The sequence below is a fragment of the Heliangelus exortis genome, chromosome Z (assembly GCF_036169615.1).
Source record: "Heliangelus exortis chromosome Z, bHelExo1.hap1, whole genome shotgun sequence".
NCBI classification, from domain to species: domain Eukaryota; kingdom Metazoa; phylum Chordata; class Aves; order Apodiformes; family Trochilidae; genus Heliangelus; species Heliangelus exortis.
Window position 1 is genome coordinate 2,494,873 of NC_092454.1, and position 23,864 is coordinate 2,518,736.

General features: G+C 46.7%; 1 protein-coding gene across 3 annotated transcripts in view; it reads left to right on the forward strand.

The window, feature by feature from the left end:
- Nucleotides 1–22,206, forward strand: part of SMAD7 (SMAD family member 7) — a 29,040-nt gene extending 6,834 nt beyond the window's left edge. For 2 of the 3 annotated variants that reach the window (XM_071731267.1, XM_071731266.1), the window contains one exon: nucleotides 21,432–22,206. In XM_071731267.1, the coding sequence (XP_071587368.1) occupies nucleotides 21,432–21,970 (539 nt within the window). In that variant the 3' untranslated portion in view covers nucleotides 21,971–22,206. The remainder of the gene's footprint in view (nucleotides 1–21,431) is intronic. The other variant, XM_071731265.1, reaches the window with a different exon arrangement.
- The last annotated feature ends 1,658 nt before the right edge of the window (nucleotides 22,207–23,864 follow it).

The window sequence follows — 23,864 nt, forward strand, 5'->3', positions numbered from 1 at the left end:
AAGACATCACTTCTTACTCTTGATTTTGGTGGTGGGTTGTGTTGACTGAGGGTCCCAAGGAGGATCCAGAGTGAGGCTGGGGGGTTTTGGGGATGCAGATGGTGCACACTCCGAGGGGGAATTAGATTTCTCGCTGCGTATCTCTCGTGCAGAGGCTGTGTTGAAATCCCCAAAAGTCTGTATTTCCTTTGATTTCCAATTTTACACTCCATTACCTTTTGGAGCCAGGTAGGAAGGGGTGTGTTGGAGAAGGTGAAGTGTTGGTTTGTGGATTATTGGAGTAGGTGTGGATGTGCCTTGCAGAAGGTTTTGGTGTCCTGATGCTGGTGGCACCTCTTGCCTCTGGGATGAGAGCTGTGCTTGGACTTTGCTCCTGGTCGGGTGACCAGCATCCCACATCTCATGCATGAGGTTTGTGTTGCCCAGAGTGGAAAGGTGACCCCATTTTTTGCTGAGATGTTGCAGAAGGAGTTTGACTCGATGGTTTTCATGGGTCCTTTCCAACTTGAGCTATTCTGCATTTTTCCTTGCTGTCCTGTTTGCCGTCTCCTTAAGCTTTCAGGTGCTGTTCTGGGATGGAGGTTAAAAGGATAATTTCCCCACCCTTCGTGGCCTTTTTATAGAACCATGGGATGGTTTAGATTGGTAGAGGCCTTTAAAGATCATTCAGTCCATCTCTCCCCACCTTTTCCAAGGTGTGATGCCTCCATCACCTCATCTCCTACCCCGGGCCAGCCAACTCTGTGGTTTGGGCTCTGTCTCTACCAAGATGAAAGTCACTAAAACCCGTCCAGTTCCATGTCCATGCTCATGTTTGAAGGGTCTTCCATTTGTGGGGTCGTGTGGTTGATTTTTGATTTACTCCTCATCCAGAAACTGGGATTAGGTTGTCGGCGCGTGTGCATCTGCCCCTGCCTCTCTCCAGGAACTGCGTTGGGTTTGGATGTCTTTAAGTGAGCCTTGTTTGTTTTTCTTTGGGTGTAATATATACCCTGTCTGTTATTTGAGAGGGGAGCATATTGTTTGTTCAAAGGCCCTAATGAGAATTAATCAAATGGAGAGGGAGAGGGAATGGAGGGAATTGTTGCTGCCTTTTTGTGTTTTGTTTTTTAAATGAGTGTTTTCTGTATGTTTTTTGTTTTTTTTTTTTTTTTTTTTTCCTTTTGGAGCCTATAGCTTTAGGGAAGAAGAAAAAAAAAAAAACCAACAGTAAAAAGGAAAAAAAAAAAAAAAGACAAGAAGCAAAACAACACAATAAGGATGTTGTTAGATCCTTTTTTTTTTTTTTAAATTTTTTTTTTTTTTTCCTTTTTCCTCCTGAAACGCACTCATTGCGGAGGGGAGGAGAGAGTCCAGTTCCACAGGATACCACATGAAATAAGCAGAGGAAGTAGTCTCTTTTAAAAGGGGGCTTTCTGTAAGGTTCAGCCGATTGATAACATCTCGTCTGGCTGCTCTGCTCCTGAAGGGAAGGCGGGAGGTGGGGGCTTGGGCTGCAGGAAATAACACTGCTCGTTCCCTGGTGCCTCCCAAAGGGCCACAAGAAGGGGAGCCCCAGCTCCTTACTTGAGCCTCCTCCCCCCAAAAACCCTACCTTCTCCCCCGTAAATACTTTCTTAAAAACTACTTATATTTTTATTACTTCATTGGGTTGGATTTTTTTATTGTGGGGGGGGGTCTTCCTTAGCAAAGAGTGTCCCCCCCCCCCCCCCTCCTTTTCTGCCTGGCAACAGAACCTTTTACGATCACTAACAGTTCTTTTTTTTTGTTTTTTTTTCCCCTCTTTCCCTCTTTTTTTTTTTTTTTTTTTTTTTTTTTTTTTGCGTCCCCAAATGTAATTGTAGCCATTTAGTTTAATGAGGAGCTGATAGGAGAGTTGACTCATGAAGGGATACGGTTAGCTACCCAAGCCCTGAAACAAAGCCGAATGCCTCCACATGAAAGAGCATTTGTTTTGAATTTGCTCTGATTTACTGGCATCTCCCTTCCGCGCGCCCGAAGCGCGGCGCTGAAAATTCCCAACTGGAGAGACCCAGTTGAGAAAGGAAAATAAACGCACTTCGCAGCAATCCTCCAAAGCTCCTTCTCATTTTTTTTTATTTTTTTTTATTTTTTTGTTTTTTTCTCTTCCACCTCCTGCATCTTTTAGTTTGCAGAAGAGTGTATCTGAGGAGAGCTTTAATGAGTTATTGGCACGGGGAACCCTTCAGCTTAAGAAAAGTTCGGGAAGGTGGAGACCCGGTGATGCCGGGTGGAGAATCCAGCATCCCTCATCCCCTCTAGACCAGAGCTGTTGGATTTGTGGCTTCTTGATGAAAGGGTGACTTTTAAAAAGAAAAAAAAAAAACCTGCCCCTGATTCTGGTAGATACGGAAACTGGAGCAGGAGGCTGAGGGAGAAGGTGCTGGGGGTGGGTTCCTGTAGCACCATAGGCTTTGGCCACCAGGGATGGGCAGTGGATGCTGGTGTAGGAGCAGTGCTGGAGTCCTTGTAGACCTGTCCTAACGTTTTCCAGAGAAGTTGTGAATGCCCCAATCCTGGAAGTGTTGGTTGGACAGGGCCTGGAGCAGCCTTGTCTGGAGGAAGCTGTCCCTGCTTGTGCAGGGGCTTGGAATGAGATGATCTTTCCTGTGATTTTTTTTTTTTTTTTTTTTAACATCTGAAAGCTTGCAGGGTAGGATTTAGTGAGGTAGATTGCTCTCAGCACCAGGAATTTGGGAAAGGGGTCAGGCTGGAGCTGATAGCTACTCAGGCAGGGCAACCACACTGGGGTTTGAGAGGATGATGGCAAGAGGAGCACTGACAAGGACATGGAGCATCCTTGCAGTCCTCCATGAGGCTCCTTGGATAGGGAGGAGGCTTGGGTCTGGCCACTTGATAATCTTCCAAAGGCTGCAGGTGGTTTCATTGATGGATACCAGAGATGCTGGAGGATGGGGGGGGGGGAGTGGTGGGGGCAGGGGGGATAGCCAAGGAGGGTTTTCCCTTTGTGATAACCAATCTGATCTTCTCCTTCCCCCCCTCCACTTTCTGTTCTCCTTCCTGGCCCAGGAGTGCAATATTGGGTAGTCCTGCACTCTGTCCTGGTGTCCTCACCCCACCACCACTGTCACTCCTCCATCCTCTGGCTGATGGACCTCTTGCTCCTCTGAGGTTCTGGCTCTCCTTTCCATATTCTTGCCTTTGGTTTATTTTCTTCTGTCTTTAATTTGCATCAGTGGTCACTCAGTGGTTAGGTCAGGACTCCTTGCTCGTGGTCTGTCCCACCAAGATGGTTGTGCTCAGGTCATTTGTATCCTGGCTATGATTAAAGGAGAGAGCAAAAAATATCCCATTGGAAAGAAAAAGAATTTCCGTAAATAGTGAGGCAGAGGGTGGTTTTTCCTGTATTTTGAGCTGTCTCCTTCCCAGGAGGTGTGTTTGGTTATGACTCTTCTTTCAAACAAGGAAAGCCATGCTTGGAAAGAGGTTGGCCTGTGGTCCTGTGGCATCTGATGGATGGGAGCTAAATTCTTGGATGATCCATGGAGGAGCTTTGCTCCCAGGTTAGGAGTGAGCTGGTGGTGCTTGATGGTTTTGTGCTGGGTCTCTGTGGGATGCTTCCCACCCACCCTTGGGCATCTCCTACCTGACTTGTATGGGATAGGGCTGGTGGCTCCTGGCTGAGGGAAGGTTGTGGTGCCAGTGGTGTGGGAGGACAGATGAATGGGGCTGGATCTGCTGGCAAAGCAGAGCTCTCCAGGAAGCCTGGAGCTGCTTGGCTCTGATGAGGAAAGCGTGATGAGCTGGCTTGTGTCCTCACCACCTCAGCTGCTTTTTTTATTTATAGAGGATATTCCTAAAATACCAAACCTGAGAGTTTACCCAGGTTTCAGCCCAATCTGGAACCTACCCCAGGGTCTCCTGTAGCCAGTGGACGTAGAGTGAGGATTTTTGGTGGGTACAGGGCCAAGGCTTGAGGCTGGGAGACCAGCAAGTCTTTTCCAGAGCAATCAGTTTCCCCCTCCCAACTCCTCTGTACCAGCAAGATGGGAAAAAACCTCAGGAGGTAAAGAAGCATCAGCATCGCTCCCTGCTTGGCAGTGGGACTTGGGCAGGTTTAAGGGACCTCTTGGCTGTGTGACATTTCATTCCCAAATCAAGGGCAGGCCAGGAATGTTTCACTATGCCTCTCATCCCTGCTGGTATCTGCTCATCAGGGAAGAAGCACCTTGTCCAAATCTGGAGCTGTTGGCCCCCAAAGGAGCTTTTCCCCCCCTATCCCCCCGTGTAAACAGGATCCTGTGCTCTTTCTCCAGCAGAATCCTACCTGCTTTCCCATTCCCCCCCCTTTCCCCTTCCCACCTCCCTCTCCTCCAGAGTTTATAACCTCCTGTGAAATGCCTTTATTTACAAATTGGCATCCTATTATAATCTGAAATTGTGACATCTTCCTGTGGAACTCGGGTTGTATATTTGTCCCAGGGATAAACAATTGCTTGGGAATTTTTTTTTTTTTTTTTTTTTTTTTGAGTGACTTATTCTTGGTTTGTTTTTGAGCATAACCCCTTTGAATTTTTTTTTTTTTTTTTTTTTAAATTATCAGTATTTTTATTTATTTATTTGCTTGGAGCATCACCCGGCGCTGCACCGTTTAGCTGGTCGGAGGTACAACCACCTCCACCATTAAGCCACCAATTTACTTGCCTAAACCCCACCATCCCCTCCTGGAAAGGACAAGGTTATCAGGGGTTAACGTCGAGATGACAGCACTGGAGCCTCTGGAGCAGAGCAGGCTGCCTGCCAGACTAGGAGCCTCCTCCTGCCTTGCCTTGCCTCGCACATCATCTGACCGTGGCCGGCGCTTGGCACCGACCCCGGGGCTCTTGGCTTGGCTGCTCCTTCAGCCCCAGGAGGGTTTGTTGTTTTTTTTTGTTTTTTTTTTTCTTAAGGGGGCATGGTCGTGTTGTCCCTGTGCTGCCACGGGGATGCTGGGGTCATCCTCCTCCTGGTTCTTCCCCCCCCAAAGCAAATTAGAACAATTTATTGATCACTTAAGACGCTCTGGAGCCTTTTCATCCTTTCCTAGATAGTCTTCTGGGATGTGTGTTAAAAAAATGATGGCAGAGGTGCTCCCCCCGTTAAATGTTTTAGTCCATCCCTGTGTTACATTCATTTTTCTGTGTGCTGTCCAGATTTTCATAGAATTCCAGGATGGTTTGGGTTGGAAGGGACCTTCAGGAAGGGATCATCTAGTTCCATGGGCAGGGACGCCTCTCACTTGACAAGGTTCCTCAAAGATTTTTTTTCTCAAGGGTGCCTTGAGAACCATTAAAACACAGAAGAAGACCCCACCACCAGCAAGTCCTTCATGGTGGGGACCACACTGGGGTCCCACTCAGTTGTTATCCCTAAGGGGAGGAATGAAGGCAAAAAAAGGGGAATTTTGGAAGTTAGGGTCTGCCAATCGAAACGGCACTCTGCTCCCCAAAGATTTTTTTTCCCAAGGGTACCTTGAGAGTAATCAAAACACAAAAGAGGACCCCACCACCAGCAAGTCCTTCATGGTGGGGATGACACTGGGGTCCCACTCATTTTTTATCCCTAAGGGGAAGAATGAGGGCAAATAGGGGAATTTTAGCAGTTAGGGTGTGCCAATCGAAACCACGCTCCGCTCCTAAAAGACGTCCCGGCCAGCACCGGCAACTTGATCGTTGGGGACATTTAAAACTCGACGGGACAAAAACACTCGTAGAGGAGCATTCCTGGGGCTGGCGGGGATGTGGGCTGCATCGTTTCCATCCTCCCTGTCTGCCAGGGGGTATCACTTACACGAGAGGAACCAGTCACATTCACCACACGCATTTCCCCGCCGCCGGCACGGAGGGAGGGGGATGCCTCTTCCAACCTCCAAGGTTGTCTCACCTTGGTGTTGCCTTCAAAAGGGGTCCACCCCGTTAGAGGGTGCAGAGAGGGAAAATGGGGTGTGCAGAGCCTTCCTCACTGGGTGTTACGGGAGGGTGATGGGTGCTGGCCAGAGCCTGGTGCTGGTGGGTGCCGTCCAGGCTGGCTTGAATGACCCACGCCGCGGCCTGGCCGCCTGCCCACTGTCACAAAGGAGCTTCCTCTCTGGTTTATTTTCAGTGCCGAGATATTATTAACTGCTGAGGCACGGTCTTTCTCTCCAAACCACCCTTGCTTTTTGCCTAAATTGCTTTGTTTCCCCTCCCCAACCCCCATCAACTCCTCCACCCGCGGGGTCCCAGCTGCGTCACGGCTGCTGTTGAGGAATGGGAGGTTCTGGAGGCCCAATCCTGCTCAGGGCTGAGGGTGGCCGAGGGAAGGAGCTCAGGATCTCAGGATTTCAGTTCACTGACTTTGGATTAGCCCCTTGGTTGGGGTTTGTTGGCTGTTTGTTTTTTTTGGGTTGTTTTTTTTTTTTATTTTATTTTTATATTTTACCTCCTTCTTTTAAGAAAAGAGGCCTCTTGGGTGTTGCTGGCTGCTTCCTTCTCTGCAGTTTATTTCACTTTTTATTTTATTTTTATGTCAAGCTTTTTCCCCTTCTCCTCCTTCTTCTACTCCTCCTTCTCCCTTTCCTCCTCCTCCTTTCCTTTTTCCTCCTCCTTCTTTTCCTTCTCCTCTTCCTCTCTTCTCCCCTCTCATTCTCTCCTCTCTCCTTCCTCTTTCTCTTCTCCCCTCTCATTCTCTCACCTCTCCTTCCTTCTTCTCTTCTCTTCTCTTCTCTTCTCTTCTCTTCTCTCTTCTCTTCTCTTCTCTTCTCTTCTCTTCTCTTCTCTTCTCTTCTCTTCTCTTCTCTTCTCTTCTCTTCTCTTCTCTTCTCTTCTCTTCTCTTCTCTTTCTCGTCTCTTCTCGTCTCTTCTCTTCTCTTCTCTTCTCTTCTTTCTCTTCTCTTTTTCTCTTCTCTTTTCTCTTCTCTTTTTCTCTTCTCTTTTCTCTTCTCTTTTCTCTTCTCTTTTCTCTTCTCTTTTCTCTTCTCTTTTCTCTTCTCTTTTCTCTTCTCTTTTCTCTTCTCTTTTCTCTTCTCTTTTCTCTTCTCTTTTCTCTTCTCTTTCTCTTTTATTATATTTTACATTTCAATGCAATAAAAGAGTTTTTCTGGGCTAACACTGCTGGGATTTTCTATCCCCAGGCAGTGAAGGGTGTGGGGGATCACGTCCCCATTTCAGGGACCTACATCAGGAGACACCCTTGGGGGTGGAGGGGTCTTTGCCAATGCACTTGAGCTGTCAGGTCCAAAAAAAAGCTTTTTCCAGGGATTTTTGTGCCCCTGGGGATGTGATGAGGTGGTTGCTAACAGATAGTGATTTCTTTTTTCTTTGCTTTTTTATTTTTCCCTTTTTTTTTTACCCTCCTATTCCCCTCTCCTCTTTTGGGTAGCCCTTTAAATACGTGATGATAACTTTCACCCTGTTAATTAACAGGAAACATTGGGACAAGACAGGAAATTACATCAGGCTTTTATGAGGAAAGAGCCAAGAGAAAAAAAAAAAAAAAAAAAAGGCAAGAAAACATACTTATTAGTGAAAGGAAAGAAAGTGCCAGGGGAGGAGGAGAAAGAAAAGGAGAGAAAAGGAGGGAAAAAAAAAAACCCAAACCAAACATTCCATGGCCCCCTCTTTTCCGAGGGAGGCTGCTCCAGGACTTTTATTTTCATTACATTGAAAAATATTTGACTAGCAGGGTCACCTTTGCTTGAGCACGACTCTTGAGCTTCCCGAGGAATCTTTTTTTTTTTTTTTAATTTCATGCATTTTTCTCAGCTTCCTTCCCCAAACTGTGAGGCCTAGGAAGCTCTTGGCCGGGAGACTAATTTTGGTTTGGCTGCTCAGCCCTTCAAATTGGTCCCCCACCCAGTGTCATTATCTTGGTTTTAACTTGCAAGGGGGGGAAAAAAAAAAACCAACAACCAAAGAAAAAAAAAAAAAAAAGAACAACAACCACCCTGTAAGAGCTGGCTCAGCCTTTCTCTACCCTTTTAACCTCGCTGCAGAAAAAAAACCTCCCAGCTTCAGCTGGATGTTGGGTACCTGGCCCTGTGGTCTTCCCTCATCTTTTCTCTGGGATGCTGATGCCCAGTGGGTTGGTTGCAGGAGGTCCTGGCTCTGTGGTCCTTCCTGTTCCTCTGTGGATGAATTGAGATGCTTGGTGGGGTGATAGGTTTTGGTGAGCTGTCTTTGGGGTGAAGCCCTGGCCCCCATGGGCTTTCTCAGCTTTGCCCTGAATACCTGAGTGAGGGGGAAAGGAAGGATTAACTCTTAAATGTCCATTAAATATCTCTTAAAAACTCTCTAAAAGAGATAAAAAATATCTCTTAAAAAACTCTTAAATATCCATTAAATGGATAACTCAGAGCCACACAGGCTGTTGCAGGTAGCAATATATATATAAAAATAATGAGGCTATGGATAGTTTATATAGTAAAAAAGCACCTATTCATCCTATATATATATAGAGAGAGAGAGAGAGAAAGAGAGAGAGAGAGAGAGAAAATAAGGTTAACAAAGAAAGAAAAGAAGGCTGAGAGGGGATCTCTGGATGCCCATCAATATCTGAGGGGGTGGGGGGCAAGAGGAAGGGGCCAATCTCTGTTCAGTGGTGCCCAGGAACAGGACAAGGAATAATGGGGGTGAAGGGAGAACATGGGAAGTTCCAGCTCAGCATGAGGAGAAACTTCTGTCCTGTGAGGGTGAGGGAGCCCTGGCCCAGGGTGCCCAGAGAGGTTGTGGAGTCTCCTGCTCTGGAGGCTTCCAAACCCCCCTGGATCTGTTCCTGGGGGATCCTGCTGGGACAGGGGTAGGGTTGGATTTAATCATCTTTTGAGGTCCCTTCCAGCTCCTGACAATTCATAGATTCTATGAGTCTATGATATAGGTCAGGTATATTTACACAGAGAGAATTGTATTCAATACAGTGAGTGTATAATATGTATAAAAAGTAGATATATAGATATTGAATATATTAAATATCTTCATTATATATTGAATATATAATGAAATATACAATGAGTTTATTAATGCATTGCATAAAATTATAGATAATAATAATTCTATAAAATTATATATCCTATAGTAGCTTAAATGCCATTCAAAATATTCAATATATTCATTCAACCTATAGAGAACCAGAGATTCGTTGGGGTTGGAAAAGACCCATCTGAGCATTGAGTCAGCCTGGATATATTCAACCTGTATATCCATAGTTTATACGTATATATATATATATAAAACAGATTTTGTTTGTCAGATTTGGCTTTACGTCAGAACAGCCCTGGTGCTGGGAAAGTGGTGGCAGTTCCAACATCCTTGGCTTTTCCAACTGGTGACGTTGGCTCCAGATCCGTTGATTTTTGGGGGTGGAAACCAATGGGTTGAGTTTGTAATCACTAAAAAATTGTTGGGTTATCACCACCACGGGGATGGAAAATAATACCAGGGGGTGTTGTGTGTCTGTTTGTGTCTTGGGGTGAGATTTTGAGTAGAAAAGCAGGGAAAATAGGGAAATGTTGGAGTGATGAAAGTGTGAGATGGGGTGCTGCTTGCCCATGTGGGGTGGCTCCTGGTGACCCCATGGCTGGGCTCCTGGGGAACCTTCCTGGGCATAGTGGATGGTGTAAATAACTCCATAAAATCATCCTTTGAGCAGGAATCAAATAACAGGAGTTTTATTTGGAAAAGGAGCTGGGAGCCTGAAGTTACATCACTGCATTTGAACTGATGAATTCATTTTCTTTGGAAGCCAGGCTGAGACTTTTTAGCTCATTATGAGGAACAAACCCATAAATCTTCCTGCGTGGAGGCCTGTAGCTTTCCTGTTCTTTGTCACAGCTGAAAAAATGGAAAATGTATCCCAGGTGTCAAGAGCACGAAGCTTTGACACACCTGAGATGTTGCACCAAAGTTATTTTTCTGGACCAGCTGGTGCCGGGTTTGCTGAGGCCAAAATCCCCTGGGAAGATGCTGTTGGGTCATGGTGATGGCCAAATTCCCTGAGTTTTGGCTCCCTGGGAAGATTCTGCTGGATATTGGTGATGCCCCACATCTCCTGAGTAGCTTGTGGGAAGACACTGTTGGCTTCTGGGGATTCCCCAATCCCCTGAGTTTTCCTCCACAGGAGGATGCTGTTGATTCTCAGTGATGCCCCAAATATCCTGAGTTTGCCCCCAAAGAAAAGTGATGCTGGATGTTGGTGGTGCCCAGGTTCCCTGAGCTTTGCCCCTGATGGAAGGTCCTGTTGGGTCTTGGTGATGCCCAATCCCCTGGGTTTTGCTCCCATGGGAAGACACTGTTGGGTCTGGGTCATGCCCCAAATCCCCTGGACCAAAGTCCCCATGGGAAGACAACTGTTGGTGTTGCCCCAAATCTCTTGGACTTTGCCCCCATGGGAAGCCACTGTTGGGTCTGGGTCATGCCCCAAGTCCCTTGGACATTATCCCATGGGAAGCCACTGTTGGGTCTCAGTGGTGCCCCAGATCTCTTGGACTTTGCCCCCATGGGAAAATGCTGTTGGATCTTGATCATGCCCCAAATCCCTTGGATTTTGTCCCCATGGAAAGACACTATTGGGTCTCTGTGATGCCCCAGATCCCCCAGACTTTATCCCTATGGGAAGAAGCTGTGGGTGATGCCCCAAATCCTCTGAACTTTGTCCCCATGGGAAGCCACTGTTGGATCTTGGTCATGCCCCAAATCCCTTGGACATTGTCCCATAGGAAGCCACTGTTGGGTTTCAGTGATGTCCCAAATCCCCCAGACTTCCCATGGGAAGAAGCTGTGGGTGATGGCCCAAATTCCCTGGATTTTGCTCCTGATCCCCCAGACGTTAGCCACAGGGGAAGAGCTGTGGACAGAATCCCCTGGACTTTGTCCCCATGGGAAGCCACTGTTGGATCTTGGTCATGCCCCAAATCCCTTGGGTTTTCCCCCCCTGGGAAGGTGCTGCTGAGTCTCCATGATGCCAACACAACCGTGGCACAGTTCCCAGGTGGGGCACAGCTCTTCCACTGCCCCCCAAAGTGGGATGAGCACAGCGAGCTTTTTTGGGTTAATTTTTTTTTTTTTTTAGGTTTGTTTTTTATTTTATTTATTTATTGTTGTTTTTTAAACTGGGTGCTGCCGACCTGCCCCGTTTTATAGCCTGGGGCAAACCTCTGCCAGCCTCCTGTCTACAAAAAGGGGGGAGGGGGGGGGGGGTGGTGCCAACTCCTCCGGAGCGCCGGGAGGGTTAATTACTTAATGAATGTAATATTCCCTTCTTAATTGCTCAGCTTTATTAATCCAGAGCAAAGTGAGAGGCGAGGGGAGGGGTGCCTGCATGGCCAGGCTTGTGAATTCCATCCAGACATCACCCACCCTTACCCCCTACCCAAGTAAAGGTGGTGGTGGTGGGGTTTCGATTCCATCCATCCCTCCAACCATCCTGGGTGGTGACCGGGTCTTGGCTGGGTGGTTGTTCCTCCTCCTCCTCCTTCTCCTTCTCCTCCTTGCTCTTAGGAATAGGAGTGATTAGATTATGAAGGCAGACAGAAGTAATGATTAACTTTTTCAGTCTGCACGCTGTCTCCAGTCTGGCGCTGGATGTTTTTTCTCCACACCCCCCCCCCCCCCCCCAAACCCCCCTCCTCTTCCTCCTCCCCACCTAAGTAGGGCCCTGGCCCCGACAGGGTATTAGGTTGTAAAGAAAGCCAGGAGGAATGAAGTGAGGGAGGGAGGGGAAAGAGAAGGTGGAGGGGGGGTGGGGGAGAGCCTTTTCCATCAGATCCGGGACTGGAATTTATTGGCAGGAATGCAGTAAATGCTCCAAATGCCAGCCCAGCTAAACAGTTTTCATAATTGTTACGGAGCGGGGCACGACGAGCGTGAAAAGGACTTTTGTTCCAACCTTCCTTTTTGTTTTTTGGGTTTTGTTTTTTTTTTTTTTTCTTTTTTTGGTTTTGGTTTTGGTTTTGGTTTTTGGCCAAGGTTTTCCATCCCTGGCAAGGGATGCTACTCTTGGAATGGGAGCTGGGGGGAAGTCTGTGGGGGGTTTTTTTGTTGGTTTGTTTTTTTTTTTTTTTTTGCACCGGGGGGGTGGGACACCCACATGTTTGACGTCTCATTTTCAGTCTTGGGGGCAGAATTTGTGTTGCTTTTAAAATTTTATTTTATTTTCTTCTATTTTATTTTATTTTATTTTGCCCAGAGGCCTTGAACACCCATGGAATGTGGTTAGGGTGGGGGGTGAAAGTTGGGGGGGGGGGGGGGGGAAGGGAGAAAAAAAAAAACCAACTGAATCCCAGCACACATCTGGGTATTAGGTATCCATTTGGAAATCCTAGACTGCTCTGCTTCAGTTTTTGTGAAGGTCTTTCCAAGGTTTTGAACGTGTCACCCCCAGAGCTGTGTCTTTGCCAGAGTGGCTTTCCTGGGGGATCCTACCCTTGCCCCCACCCTACAAGTGACCTCTCCCCATCCCCCTCTTGCAATGGGGGAGCTTTATTTTTAATTGAAAAAGTGGTTTTAAGGTCTTCATCCTCTAAAAACCGAGCTTGGTGGTTGCCTTGGAAAGGTGGGAGTGGGGGAGCTTGGCTTGACCCCCAGGGGCTGGCATGGCCTTTGGTGGCCTCTGGTGGCTTTGGCACCCGTGGAAGGGAGATGGGCAGGATGGTGGCTCTCATGGGAGCCTCTGGCACAAGCCAAGCTGGTAGAGAAGGGATTTTGGCAAGCTCCCCCTGAGATGTGATTTTGCCTGGTTGCAAGTCAGGAGCCCTTTGTGTGGTGGTTTCTCCTTCTCAGAAGGTTTCTGGTTGAGCTTTGGGTTGGGTATGGGTGGAGAAGAGGTGTGTCTTTGGTAGGGTGGAGGTGTTGGCTCATCTCTGGGAGCTGGGGCTGGTACCAGCCTCGAATGGCTCGAGGGTTGCACGGCAGCATCTCCTGAACATTGGCTTGGGCTCCTTGCATTATCCAGAGGAAACTCTTGGCTGATTGGCATTGCAATGTGATTATTCTGGGTTGTTATCAAAGCAGGAGAAAGGAGGATGGAGGGTGCTGTGCTACCTCCTGAGCCAGCAAGCCCTCCCAGGACAACCCCACCAGTGCCAGAGAGCAGAAAAAGGGGCATGTGCAGCAAAAACAGGATTTCTGGGGATTTTCCATGTGGACCCACATACCCTCACACCTACCTGGGTGGCTTGAGGGTCTTAAAAAAAACCTCATGAATGTTGGCAGCACCTCTCTGGAAGGGTCCCCCCTCCCCTTGAGGCATCCCTTCATTCCACCCAACTGTGCCAGGTTAGAGCCTGGGGAAGGGATTCCCGTCCTACTGCTTTTTGGAAAGAAGGGAAAAGTTTTCCCACACCTCTGAGGGGTTGCAGCAGGAGAGGCAGATAAAGAAGGTTCTCTGAAATTCAAACTTAAAAAAAAAAAAAAAAAAAAAAAGAATTAGCCTGGCTGTATACTAAACAACAGCAAAGAGGCCCATTTACTGTAAATATTATGAATGGATTTGGCTGCCTTCTTCATCCCCACCCTTCCTCTAAGGCTTTTCTCTGAGCCGAGTCGAAATTCGGCCTTCAGACAGCACAGTACTCTATAATTTGCATGGCTGATGAGGCCCCAAGCCTGGTACAGAGGAAGCTGGAGTCAGCTGGCTCCTCTCTAACCACTGGAGACAGCCAGACAGGCGTTTTTGGTGTGTGCCTGCGTAGTATTATTATTATTTCTTTATTTTTTTTTCCCTCCTCGCAGCCTGGCTTGCTCGGCTTTTTTCAAAAAGAAGACAGGGCACACAAAATGGTTCTTCTCTTCTTGGGTCGCTTTTGAGCCGTGGTAATTGATTAATCACCCTCATTAGACAGTAGCAGTGACTAAGAGGATGTTTATGAATCAAATTTCTGGGCTTCAGTGGACTCTGTGAACTCAGGAGTTTCACTTTGGTTCTTTCTTTGCCTTTGCCTCCTCCCCCTCCTCCCTTCTCTTTGCTGCTCTTTTGGTGCAAGGAACATCAAGGACATGGCCCTCTTCCACATTTCTATATTGATCAACCTATATTTTTCAAGGTTGGACATTCCTCCTGGGCCAACCTTGGCATTTGCCCTATTCTTGAAGCTTTGTAGATCTGCCACCACTTGCTTGCAGGGACCCTTTTCTGGGTTTGTTTTCTTGCTTTTAGGGCCCATCCCTGAATTAACCCTCAAAAGGTTAATTGGCTGGGTTCCAGCTGGGGAGAAGGTTGACTCAAGGTGTCACCAGGTTGGGATGGGAATATTTAAGGGATGTCATCTCTACCCACCTCGTTTTTGTCCTGATTTCCCAAGAGGTTTTCCCAGCCATGGTGATGGTGATGGAAGTTCTTGGCTGGATCACCACAGGACTGAGCAGAGCACTCCCAAGCTCAGGGCTGTCTCTAACATGGCTGAACCAAAGGCCTAGTTACAAATATCAGGAAATCTCACTCCTGGTTTCTGCTGAATTTGATCCCCTGTGTCCTTAAGGTTTCCCACCTCTTGGTAACATCTTGAGTTCTGGATACCAGCCTGTAGGAAACCTTGGAAAACTGAAGCCTTGGAGGCTTGGGGTGGGGGGGAGTCAGGTGGCCATTTCTTTTCCTGCAGGATTGACTTCTTTTGCTAGGAGCAAGGAGTCATTTAGGTGATTGGGTGAACGACTTGTTAATAAATTAAAGAAATCATCTTAGGGCTCTTCAGCCTGCGTGTCTACTGTACATGTTGAGTAATAAGAGCTGCCTAATTAGACGTAGACACAAATTTATGGTCTAGCCTGTCAATCCATGGATTAAGGACTCCATAAGTACCTGCTGACACGATGGGGCTCTAATGGCTTCTAAAGAGATGTTATGGTCTATCATGTCAATAATCCAGAGATTAAGGACTCCCTAAGTACTTGTTGACGTGACCGACTGTCCTGGCTCTTTTGGGGACCCTTGTGGTGGGAGGGACCCCGTGGGCCACCATGGGTGGTGGCATCCCTCTGCAAGGGTTTATTTTCTCTGCAAACAACAGGAGCTTAATGCATGGCCATCCTCTAAATTAGCCTTTCAGAAATCATCCTGGCCATCAAAAGCAGGGAGGAGGGGGGGGAAAGCTGAAGCTGTCTAGCCCTTGTGTGCAAGGAGATATAAAAGGTTTTGGGGCAAATATTGCCATGGGTGGTGTCTCCAGGCTGCCCACAAACTCCATTAAGGCCACAAAGACCCTGTTTGTGCAGCAGGATCTATCCTTTAATTTGGATTTTTTTTTTTTTTTTTTTTTTTGCCCTTTGCTTTTGCAAAGCGTACCTGGAAATTTGGCTTTGAAAGATTTTTCTCTTGGGTCCGGGTTTTTTTTTTTTGTTGTTGTGTTTTGGTTTGGTTTGGTTCTGGTGTGTGTTCCCCTGCCCAAGTAGCCTGTAAATTACTGGGAGACCGGAAAGGAAGCAAAATTTCCCCTTTTGGTGCCCTTTTTAAAATTTCCTTTGATGTGCTGCGTGGTTGCAAGTCATGTTTGGTGTTCTCCTCACCTTTTCTCTTCTGGAGTAGGAGTTCAGGGGTGTCTTTTTCCAGAGATCCTACAAAAAATTCCACTTGTCAGTAACACAAGGGGCAAGACTGCATCAGGAGTGGCCCAAGCTGCCCTGAGGACCCTCCAGAAGCCCATGCAGAAACCCATCAAAAACTCTGGGGTTTGTGTCTCCATCTTCTCCATCTCAGCAAGCAGGAGAAGGTGGGAGTCACAGCTCTGCCCTGGGCTCACAAATGGCATTTAAGGTCAGCCAAGTGAGATTACCAGGTGTGAGACACACTGAGCTTGGTCTCAACCTTGGCCCCAGCCAGACCACACGTTGTGCTGACACCAGGCCAGCTCATTTATTTATTTTTTTTTAAAATTTATTTATTTATTTTGAAGCACAGATGCCCTCGGTGTGAGCTGCCAGATAAAAGAGGAAGGACCACGGGGTCACCTGCTGATTGGCATTGTCCACATTGCTGGTTTTCCAGCAAAAAGCTGTCTCTTGGGATGTGAAGCATGGACCTCCCAACCTCTCTGGGTCTCCTTGCTTCTCCAGATGTTCCAGGATGCTCCAGGAGCACGTTCCATGGAACATGGTCCATAAGACCATGGAAAGGTCCATAAGCCCTGTCTCCTGGTGCTGTGATTTCTTGCTGGATATCTGCAGTAAATTATCCCCTGTCTTGACCCATTTTTGGGGGGTTATTGGCCGTGTCTGCAGTGTCACCTCTGCACATGTCCCAGCTGAAGGCACCAGGAAACCCGAGCCAGCTGATGTAGACAAAGATGGTCCTGCTCATTGCAAGGCAGGTTGGACAAGATGTCCTCAAAAAAAAATCCCTTCCAACCCAAACCATGTGGTCATCCTGTGAAAAGGGGGAGGTTTTGGGTCAGCAGTTTCAGGGTGACAATTGGAAAAACCTCTTGACTTGACCAAGATGGGAGTAGTCCCAGGGGTTGGGATTGCTCAGCGGGTGCTAAACTCGCTGTTTTCTTTCCAGGCTGCTTGATTACAGGAAAACCTTCAGCTATGTCAAAACAAAACAAAGCCAAACAAAAGATCTCCAGCCCACCTCCCCTCCACGTCCATGAACTTGGCACTGGGACAAGGCTGAGATCCAAAAGAGAGCCAGGAATTGCGTTGATTTTGGGTTTGTTTGTGTTATTATTTTTTTTTGTGTGTTAAATTCGGTTTTGACGAAATGTTTCAGTTCTTCCTTAATGAAAAAAAAAAAAAGGGAAAAAAAAAAGAAAAAAAAAAAAAGAAAGAACTTTTTCTTCCTAAAATTCTACCCAAACTGCTGGAGCAGCTCAGAAAGAAAAAAGTACAGAATCCCAGATTGGTTTGGGTTGGAAGGGCCCTTGAAGATCATTCAGTTCCAACTCCCCTGCCTTGGACAGGGACTCCTCCCACTAGACCAGATGTAGAGGTGCCATGGTTTCAGCATCTTAAAAGTGTTCATGTGTCTCAAAAAGCCCCACCAGAGATTTCCTGCCACTTCCAGGAGCTGTGAGATGTGAGCCCTCCTGCCACATCTTGAGAGAACCAAGCATGGGCCTGGTATGGGTAAATTTGGGTGTTTCCATGGTGTGACTTTCTTATACAAACCTCCATGTGGAAATCCTCATTTTTAGCAGCTGTTGATTTTTTAGGGTTATTTTATTTATCAGGGTTATGGCTCTGGTGTCTCATCCTCCAGGACTTTTGTGTTTTCTTAAACATCCCTCCCTGGAGCAGATTGATGCCCCAGGCAACATGTACACATCCCAAGCTAGAAAAATCCTGGCTCTGGACTATTATTGAACGATTTTGGATAGGACTTGATGTTCCTGAGGGTCAAGACAGAGGGTGGGAAACCTCCCAGCCTCTCATTCTGTGTTGGGAAGTAGCTGGGATGATGCTTTCTGGGAGGACACTGTCTTCTCCGAGAGATGCACAGATAGAAGTCAAGGCAACCATTCCAGAAGAATATAGGGGGGAAAAAAAAAAAAAAATCAGTCAGGTTTTTTGTTGTGAATGTGATGTTGAATAATGGGGTTGTGCTGGGGCACTGTCATCTTCATCACCAACCTTCCCAAAAATGGTACTTCAGAGACTTTGGGGTGCCAACTATTGCCTTAATTTCTCTTTTTCATGCAGAAATGTGCCCTGCTTTGGATGGATTTTCTGTGTAGACCCAACTATAAATGATCAGTATGACCAATTCTTTAAATTCCTGTGGCCAGCTCACTTCATTTTCAGTGATTTAAAAAAAATTTTTTTTCCTCCCCAGTAAGCTTGGACAATGAGCTGGGGGGGAGCCCGAATAGAGCCCCCAGGCAGGCTCTAATCCAAACCATGGGGAGAAAAAGAAGAAATAATAAAAATTAAAAAAAGAATAGACCACCAGTAGCAGCAAACAGAGGATGCTTAATAATGAAATAATAGCTTGGATGTTTAGGGCATTAAACATTATCATTGTTTGCTGGAATACGGGATTGCTCTCCATTTACTGGGAGGCTTCCAGGCATTTAGAGAGAGATGTGTTTGCTCTGAGAAGCTCATAAAAATGATCCTTTAAACTCAAAAAACAGGGATTCCAAAGCGTTTCTTAACTGTTGGACATGAGGAAGGATTGTGGCTGCAATTTTCCAGGGATCTGGGGTTTTCTTTTTTTTTTTTTTTTTGGGGGGGGGGGGGGGTGTTGTTGTTTGCAGCAGGCAGAGGTGGGAGTTGGATGGTGGGTCTGGATTTCCTGGGGGGAAAAAAAAAAAACAAAAAAAAAAACCCAACCCAAATTACCATCACTGTAGGAAGCATCTCTGTGTCATCTTTTCCTCCTCTCCTAACCAAGTGATGCCACCAGCTATTCCCACCCCTTTTTCCTGAAGCAGGGAGGGTGGGTGGGAGCTGGGAGGCTCCCCCAGGGTCCCAATAACCGTGCTGGGAGTCCTGGTCCTGTTTATCCCAGCTCAAGCCTCAGATTCTCATGGCTTTTTGACTAGACAGGCAGTCAACAGCCAAAGCCCACAAGAGGAAGAGGCTCTGGCATATTTAGACTGTTTGCTGGCATTGGCTCCTTAAAAAAAAAAAAAAAAAGAAAATAAATATTCTGGATTACCTAAGACTTGTCCTTGAGGTCTGGTCACCCCATGTCATTGAAAAACCTAGTGGGATTCATTCATGAACTTCCAGCCTTCCATAAAGGTCTGTTCATTCATAGCCAAGGCAGTTTTTTTTTTTATTTTAAGTTTTCTTTTTTTCTTTTTTTTTTTCTTTTTTTCCCCCAAATGTGCTGGCAATTAAACTCTGCTTTGGAAGCAGCAATGAGCTGCTTGTGAAGCGGCTTAAGCACAAATATCAGGTGAAAAAGTCTTCTCTTTTTCCTTCCCCCATCTCCTCCTGAAAGGGATGCTTTTTTTTGTGTGGATTCAAACCTGTAGGAATTTTGGTAGGGCTTTTGTTTTGCTTCAGAATGCCCTCAACTGCTGCAAGAGCCAAAACCCAAGAGATTTGGGGCATTTCTGGCAGGGCGTTAATGGGACTGTGCTGTGGAGGGGGTGCACTGGGTGGTTGAGATGGGGATAGATCCTGGAACATCATCCCCCTGAATCCAGGAGCATTTCCCCCCCTGGGAGATTATACCCCAGGAGCATCATTCCCCCACAGATCCAGGAATATTTTCTCCCCCCCCCCCGTGCATCCTGGAACATCATCCCACTGGATCCAGGAGCATTTTCCCCTCATAGGGTCCTGAGCCATCATCTCCCAGGATGCAGGAGCATCATCCTCTGGATCCAGGAGAATTTTCCTCCCTGGATCTAGGAGCATTTTCCCCCATGGATCCTGGGGCATCATCTCCCTGGATCCAGGAGTATTTCCCCCCCATGGATTCTGAGGCATTATCCCCTGGATCCGGGAGTATTTCTCCCCCTGAATCCAGGAGCATTTTCTCCCCAAGGGTCTGGGGGCATAATCCCCCAGGATCCAGGAGAATCATCCCCCATGGATCTAGGAGCACTTTGCCCTGTGGATCCTGAAGCATCATCCCTCTGGACCCAGGAGCATCATCTCCCTGGATTCAGGAGCATTTTCCCCCCATCAGTCCTGGGGCATCGTCCTCCCAGCATCCAGGAGCTTTATCCCCTTAGGATCCAGGAGCATCCTCCTTGGAACCAGGGGGGGATCACATTCCCATCACTGGATTCAGAAGCAGCAATTCCAGCAATTTCCAGCCCCTTGTCCCCCCAAATTCTTCTGTCTCCCAGGCAGGGGGGAAACCCCATCCTGAGGGTGCCTTTCCAGCTGCACCTTTGGGTGGGTGTGGGGCACCTTTGGGTGGGTGTGGGGCACCCCATTTGGGTTGGGGGGGAGTAACCCCATGTACGTGCAACAAAATCTTGGAAGGCACCAAAAAGTGATGGGCAAAAGGGGGATAAACCAGGATATCTTGATGGGTGCCATCCCAGGGACCACCCCCCTGCTGCTGGGCCCCCATCTCTGCCTTCACCCAGGAGCAAGGGTCCCTATTTTGGGGCATACAGAGTCAGACCCATTTTTAGTAGCTGCCTCCAGCAACTGGAGAAATATTTTCCTTTGCTGGCATGGAAATGAGGAAATTAAAAGTGTGTGGCTGAGCCTGCTGCCTTTTTTCTTTTTTCTTCTTTTTTTTTCTTTTTTCTTTTGATTTTTTTTTAAAAAATGTTTTTGATTTTTAAAAGCACAGCACACGGCTCCAAGCACGGCTGGGAGAGGGGAGAAAAATGCCTGCAGTGGGGAAAAAGGAGTTATTAATAACAGAAAATAAAGATTAAAACCAGAGCAGGCAGCATTTTAATGGGAGGTTGGGGGATTCTTAGGTGATTGAGGGGGAGGTTTGGGGAGCTGGGTGCCCACTCCCAGGGTGCAGGGGAATTGTTTTGGAAGCACTCGCTAACTCACATTCCCAGCTTGATTTGATTTTTTAAAGATAGTATTTCTTTTTTTTTTTTTTAAGCTACAATTATTGAGCTGAATAATTCCAGGTCTTAACATGTCTACTGAAGCTCAAAGGAATTACCCACTGAGCAGCACTGAGCTGCTGAGGATCCTCCTGTCAGATAAAGGCATTTTTTGTCCCATTTTCCACGCCCCTCTGCCCTGTCATATAAAGGGATTTTTTGTCCCATTTTTCACACCCCCCTCTGCCCCCACCTTGCTTTTTCCTCCTACCTGGTAACATCATGGTTCACACGGGGTAGCTACAGCAAAGGGAGTTGAGAAAGGCTACTGGATTGAATTTCTGGGGTTTTTGGAGGTTTTTTTTGGTTTTTTAGGGTAGTTTTGTTAACTTCTCTGGGAATCAGAGAATGGTTTGTGTTGGAAGGGACTTGAAAGTTCACCTGGCTCCGAATGTGAGCTTTCTGCCCCCCAGCCTATGGGCTGGGGCTTCACCTGATGTCTCCATCCTGCAGAGAAAAAAACCCCATGAGCTAAAGCAAGCAAATTCTTGTCCACTCCATAGGGTGACCTTCGATGTGCTTTTCTTAACAGCATCTCATTGTCTGGGGGGCATCTGTGGAGCAGGTGTTTAGGGAAGTGGATCCATCAAATGGTTGCTGGGAATTGAGGGTGTTTGGTCTTGCTGGAGCATCTCATCTCTCCTGTTGGAGACTGAGAGTGGTCCTGGTGATGGTGTGGGGAAGGGATGGCTGCACCACGGGTGCTGCTGGTGGGTCTCAAAGCCACTTCTGGAGGTGGACCTGGTGACCTGGGAGCTGGGAATCCAACACTGGAGCCCTCCAAGTTTGAGTTAACTTTAATGGTTTCTTTATCCCGTGGCTTTTGGAGAAAGGGTGGGGGTACTCTGGGGGTTGGTGTGTGCATGGAGAGCAGCACAAAGACACGGGCTGGCAAGCATGGTGTTGCTTTTGGGTTCTCTTCCTCCCCGTGGGTGCTCAGCATCTCCTTTTTGTCCCTTTCTGGTAGATTCCCAAGTTCTTCAGGAGCCGGGGGATCGATCACACTGGTGCGTGGTGGCATACTGGGAAGAGAAGACACGTGTGGGTCGGCTGTACTCTGTCCAAGAGCCCTCCCTGGATATCTTCTATGATCTACCTCAGGGGAATGGTTTCTGCCTCGGACAGCTCAACTCAGACAACAAAAGCCAACTGGTGCAGAAGGTCAGGAGCAAGATTGGCTACGGGATCCAACTCACCAAGGAAGTGGACGGCGTGTGGGTGTACAACCGCAGCAGTTACCCCATCTTCATCAAGTCAGCCACACTGGACAACCCCGATTCCAGGACGTTGTTGGTTCACAAAGTATTCCCAGGTTTTTCCATCAAGGCTTTTGACTACGAGAAGGCATACAGCTTGCAGAGACCCAATGACCACGAGTTCATGCAGCAGCCATGGACCGGATTTACCGTTCAGATCAGCTTTGTGAAAGGCTGGGGCCAGTGCTACACCAGACAGTTCATCAGCAGTTGCCCGTGCTGGTTGGAGGTTATTTTTAATAACCGATGACTTGAGACAGAGTGGACTCATGACATTTATACTACTTTGCTGCTATTATTTCCTTCTGAGTGCTTGCTTTTCATGCAAACTTTTTTTTTTTTTTTTGTATTAGGGGGATTTGTTTCGTTCGTTTGTTCGTTGTTTCGCTTCATTTGTTTGTTGTTACGCTTTGTTTTCTTTTCCCCTATCTCTTTGAGAAATAGCTTATGGAAAGATGATTTTTTTTTTCCTTGAGTATTTTAATGTTGAAAAAAATCTATTTTTTTTCCTAAGAAAAAAAGTGTGAATGACCAATAACTCAGAAGGGTGCAAGGTGTGGTGGTGGTGGGTGGTGGATCATGTACGATGGCTGTTTCACCCCTGGGGAAGGATTATCCTATGCATTGGATTCACAAGCCACATACTCCATGCTACAGCTCCTTCTCTCAGCTGACACAACAGGATACCTGTGATTTTGAAATTTACACCCCACCACCTCTGGTGATGGTGACACCAAGAGCCCTACCCAAGCGGTGCCAAACCCGCTGAAGGATGGTGCAGAACCATCTTTATGCACCCTTTTAGTTTTGTTTTTTTTTAATTATTGCTGGGTTCACGTCTTGCCCCTGTGTTCACTTTTTTGGGAGGAGGGGGATGGGTGTTTAATTTTTTGTAGGTTGTTTTTTTTTCTTCTGGATGGTCAAGGATGGAGAGAACAACAGTGGCGAAACCTCGCGCCGGGTCCCTGCGTTGGGGTTGGAGCTGAGATGTGAAGTGATGGAAAAGGAAGCCTAAAGAAAAACATAGAAGCAAACAGAAAAAAAACAACAACAAAACCACCCAACAACACAAATGAAACAAAACAAGGGGAAAACAGAACATTAATTGTTCACGATAGCTGGGCTGTTGTAACCTGCTTCCGTCAGGTTATCCCGGTACCATCCTATCTGGAAATGCAGTTGTGCTTTTCATTTCTTCTTGAATTCATACACAAGTATGATCCTTTTACACTGTTCTTAGCTCAATGAGCATGTTTAGACCTTAACATAAGCTATTTTTCTAAATATAGAAGGTTTAAATGAACAAGAGAGCATTCTCATTGGAACTTTAGCATCGTAGTGCTTTGGGAATAAAACACACACACACATACACAAAAGGACTCCTTAAAAAAAAAAGCAAAACCCTGAGATTTATTAAAGAAAAAAAAGTGTATTTTATGTTATATATAAATATATTATTACTTGTAAATATAAAGACGTTTTATAAGCATCGTTATTTATGTATTGTGCAATGTGTATAAATGAGAAAAAAATAAGAAAGATGCACTTTGCTTTAATATAAATGCAAATAACAAATGCCAAATTAAAAAAAAACCAACAAAAAGCAAACAAACAGAAAACAGAACACGAGATTGGTGGTTTTTTTTTTTTTTTTTTTTCTATGGGTGTTATCATCCAGATGAATGTTTTTTTCTAAAGGAGTTTATGTTCCATTAAAAAAAATAAAAAGCTACACTTGATCCCAGGCTGTGCTGAGTTGGTTCTTCTGTGGTGGGGATGAGGCAGGTGGGAGAGTTGCTCTTCAAGGGAGACTGTGGGGCTGGTAGTGGGGTCATCCACCCCATCCCCCTCTTTGGCATGGGTAGCATCAAGATTGGGTCCCTCTTGGGCTTTGGGGTTCTTTGGGCTGATTTGGTGCCTGTGGTTCTGGGTTCCTCACCTTGGATGTACCCAGTGAGCCCAAGTCTGGAGGGGTTGGTTGGGTCTGGGTAGGTTGCACAGGGATGCCTGCCTTGCTGTCCAAAATCTGCTGGGGCTACTTTTGTTATTATTCCTCTTTCCTCATAATTTCAACTTGAAAGAACCACCAAGTTCCATTCAACACTGTCCCAGACCCTGAAATATCAGGGGAGGCCAAGTTTCTG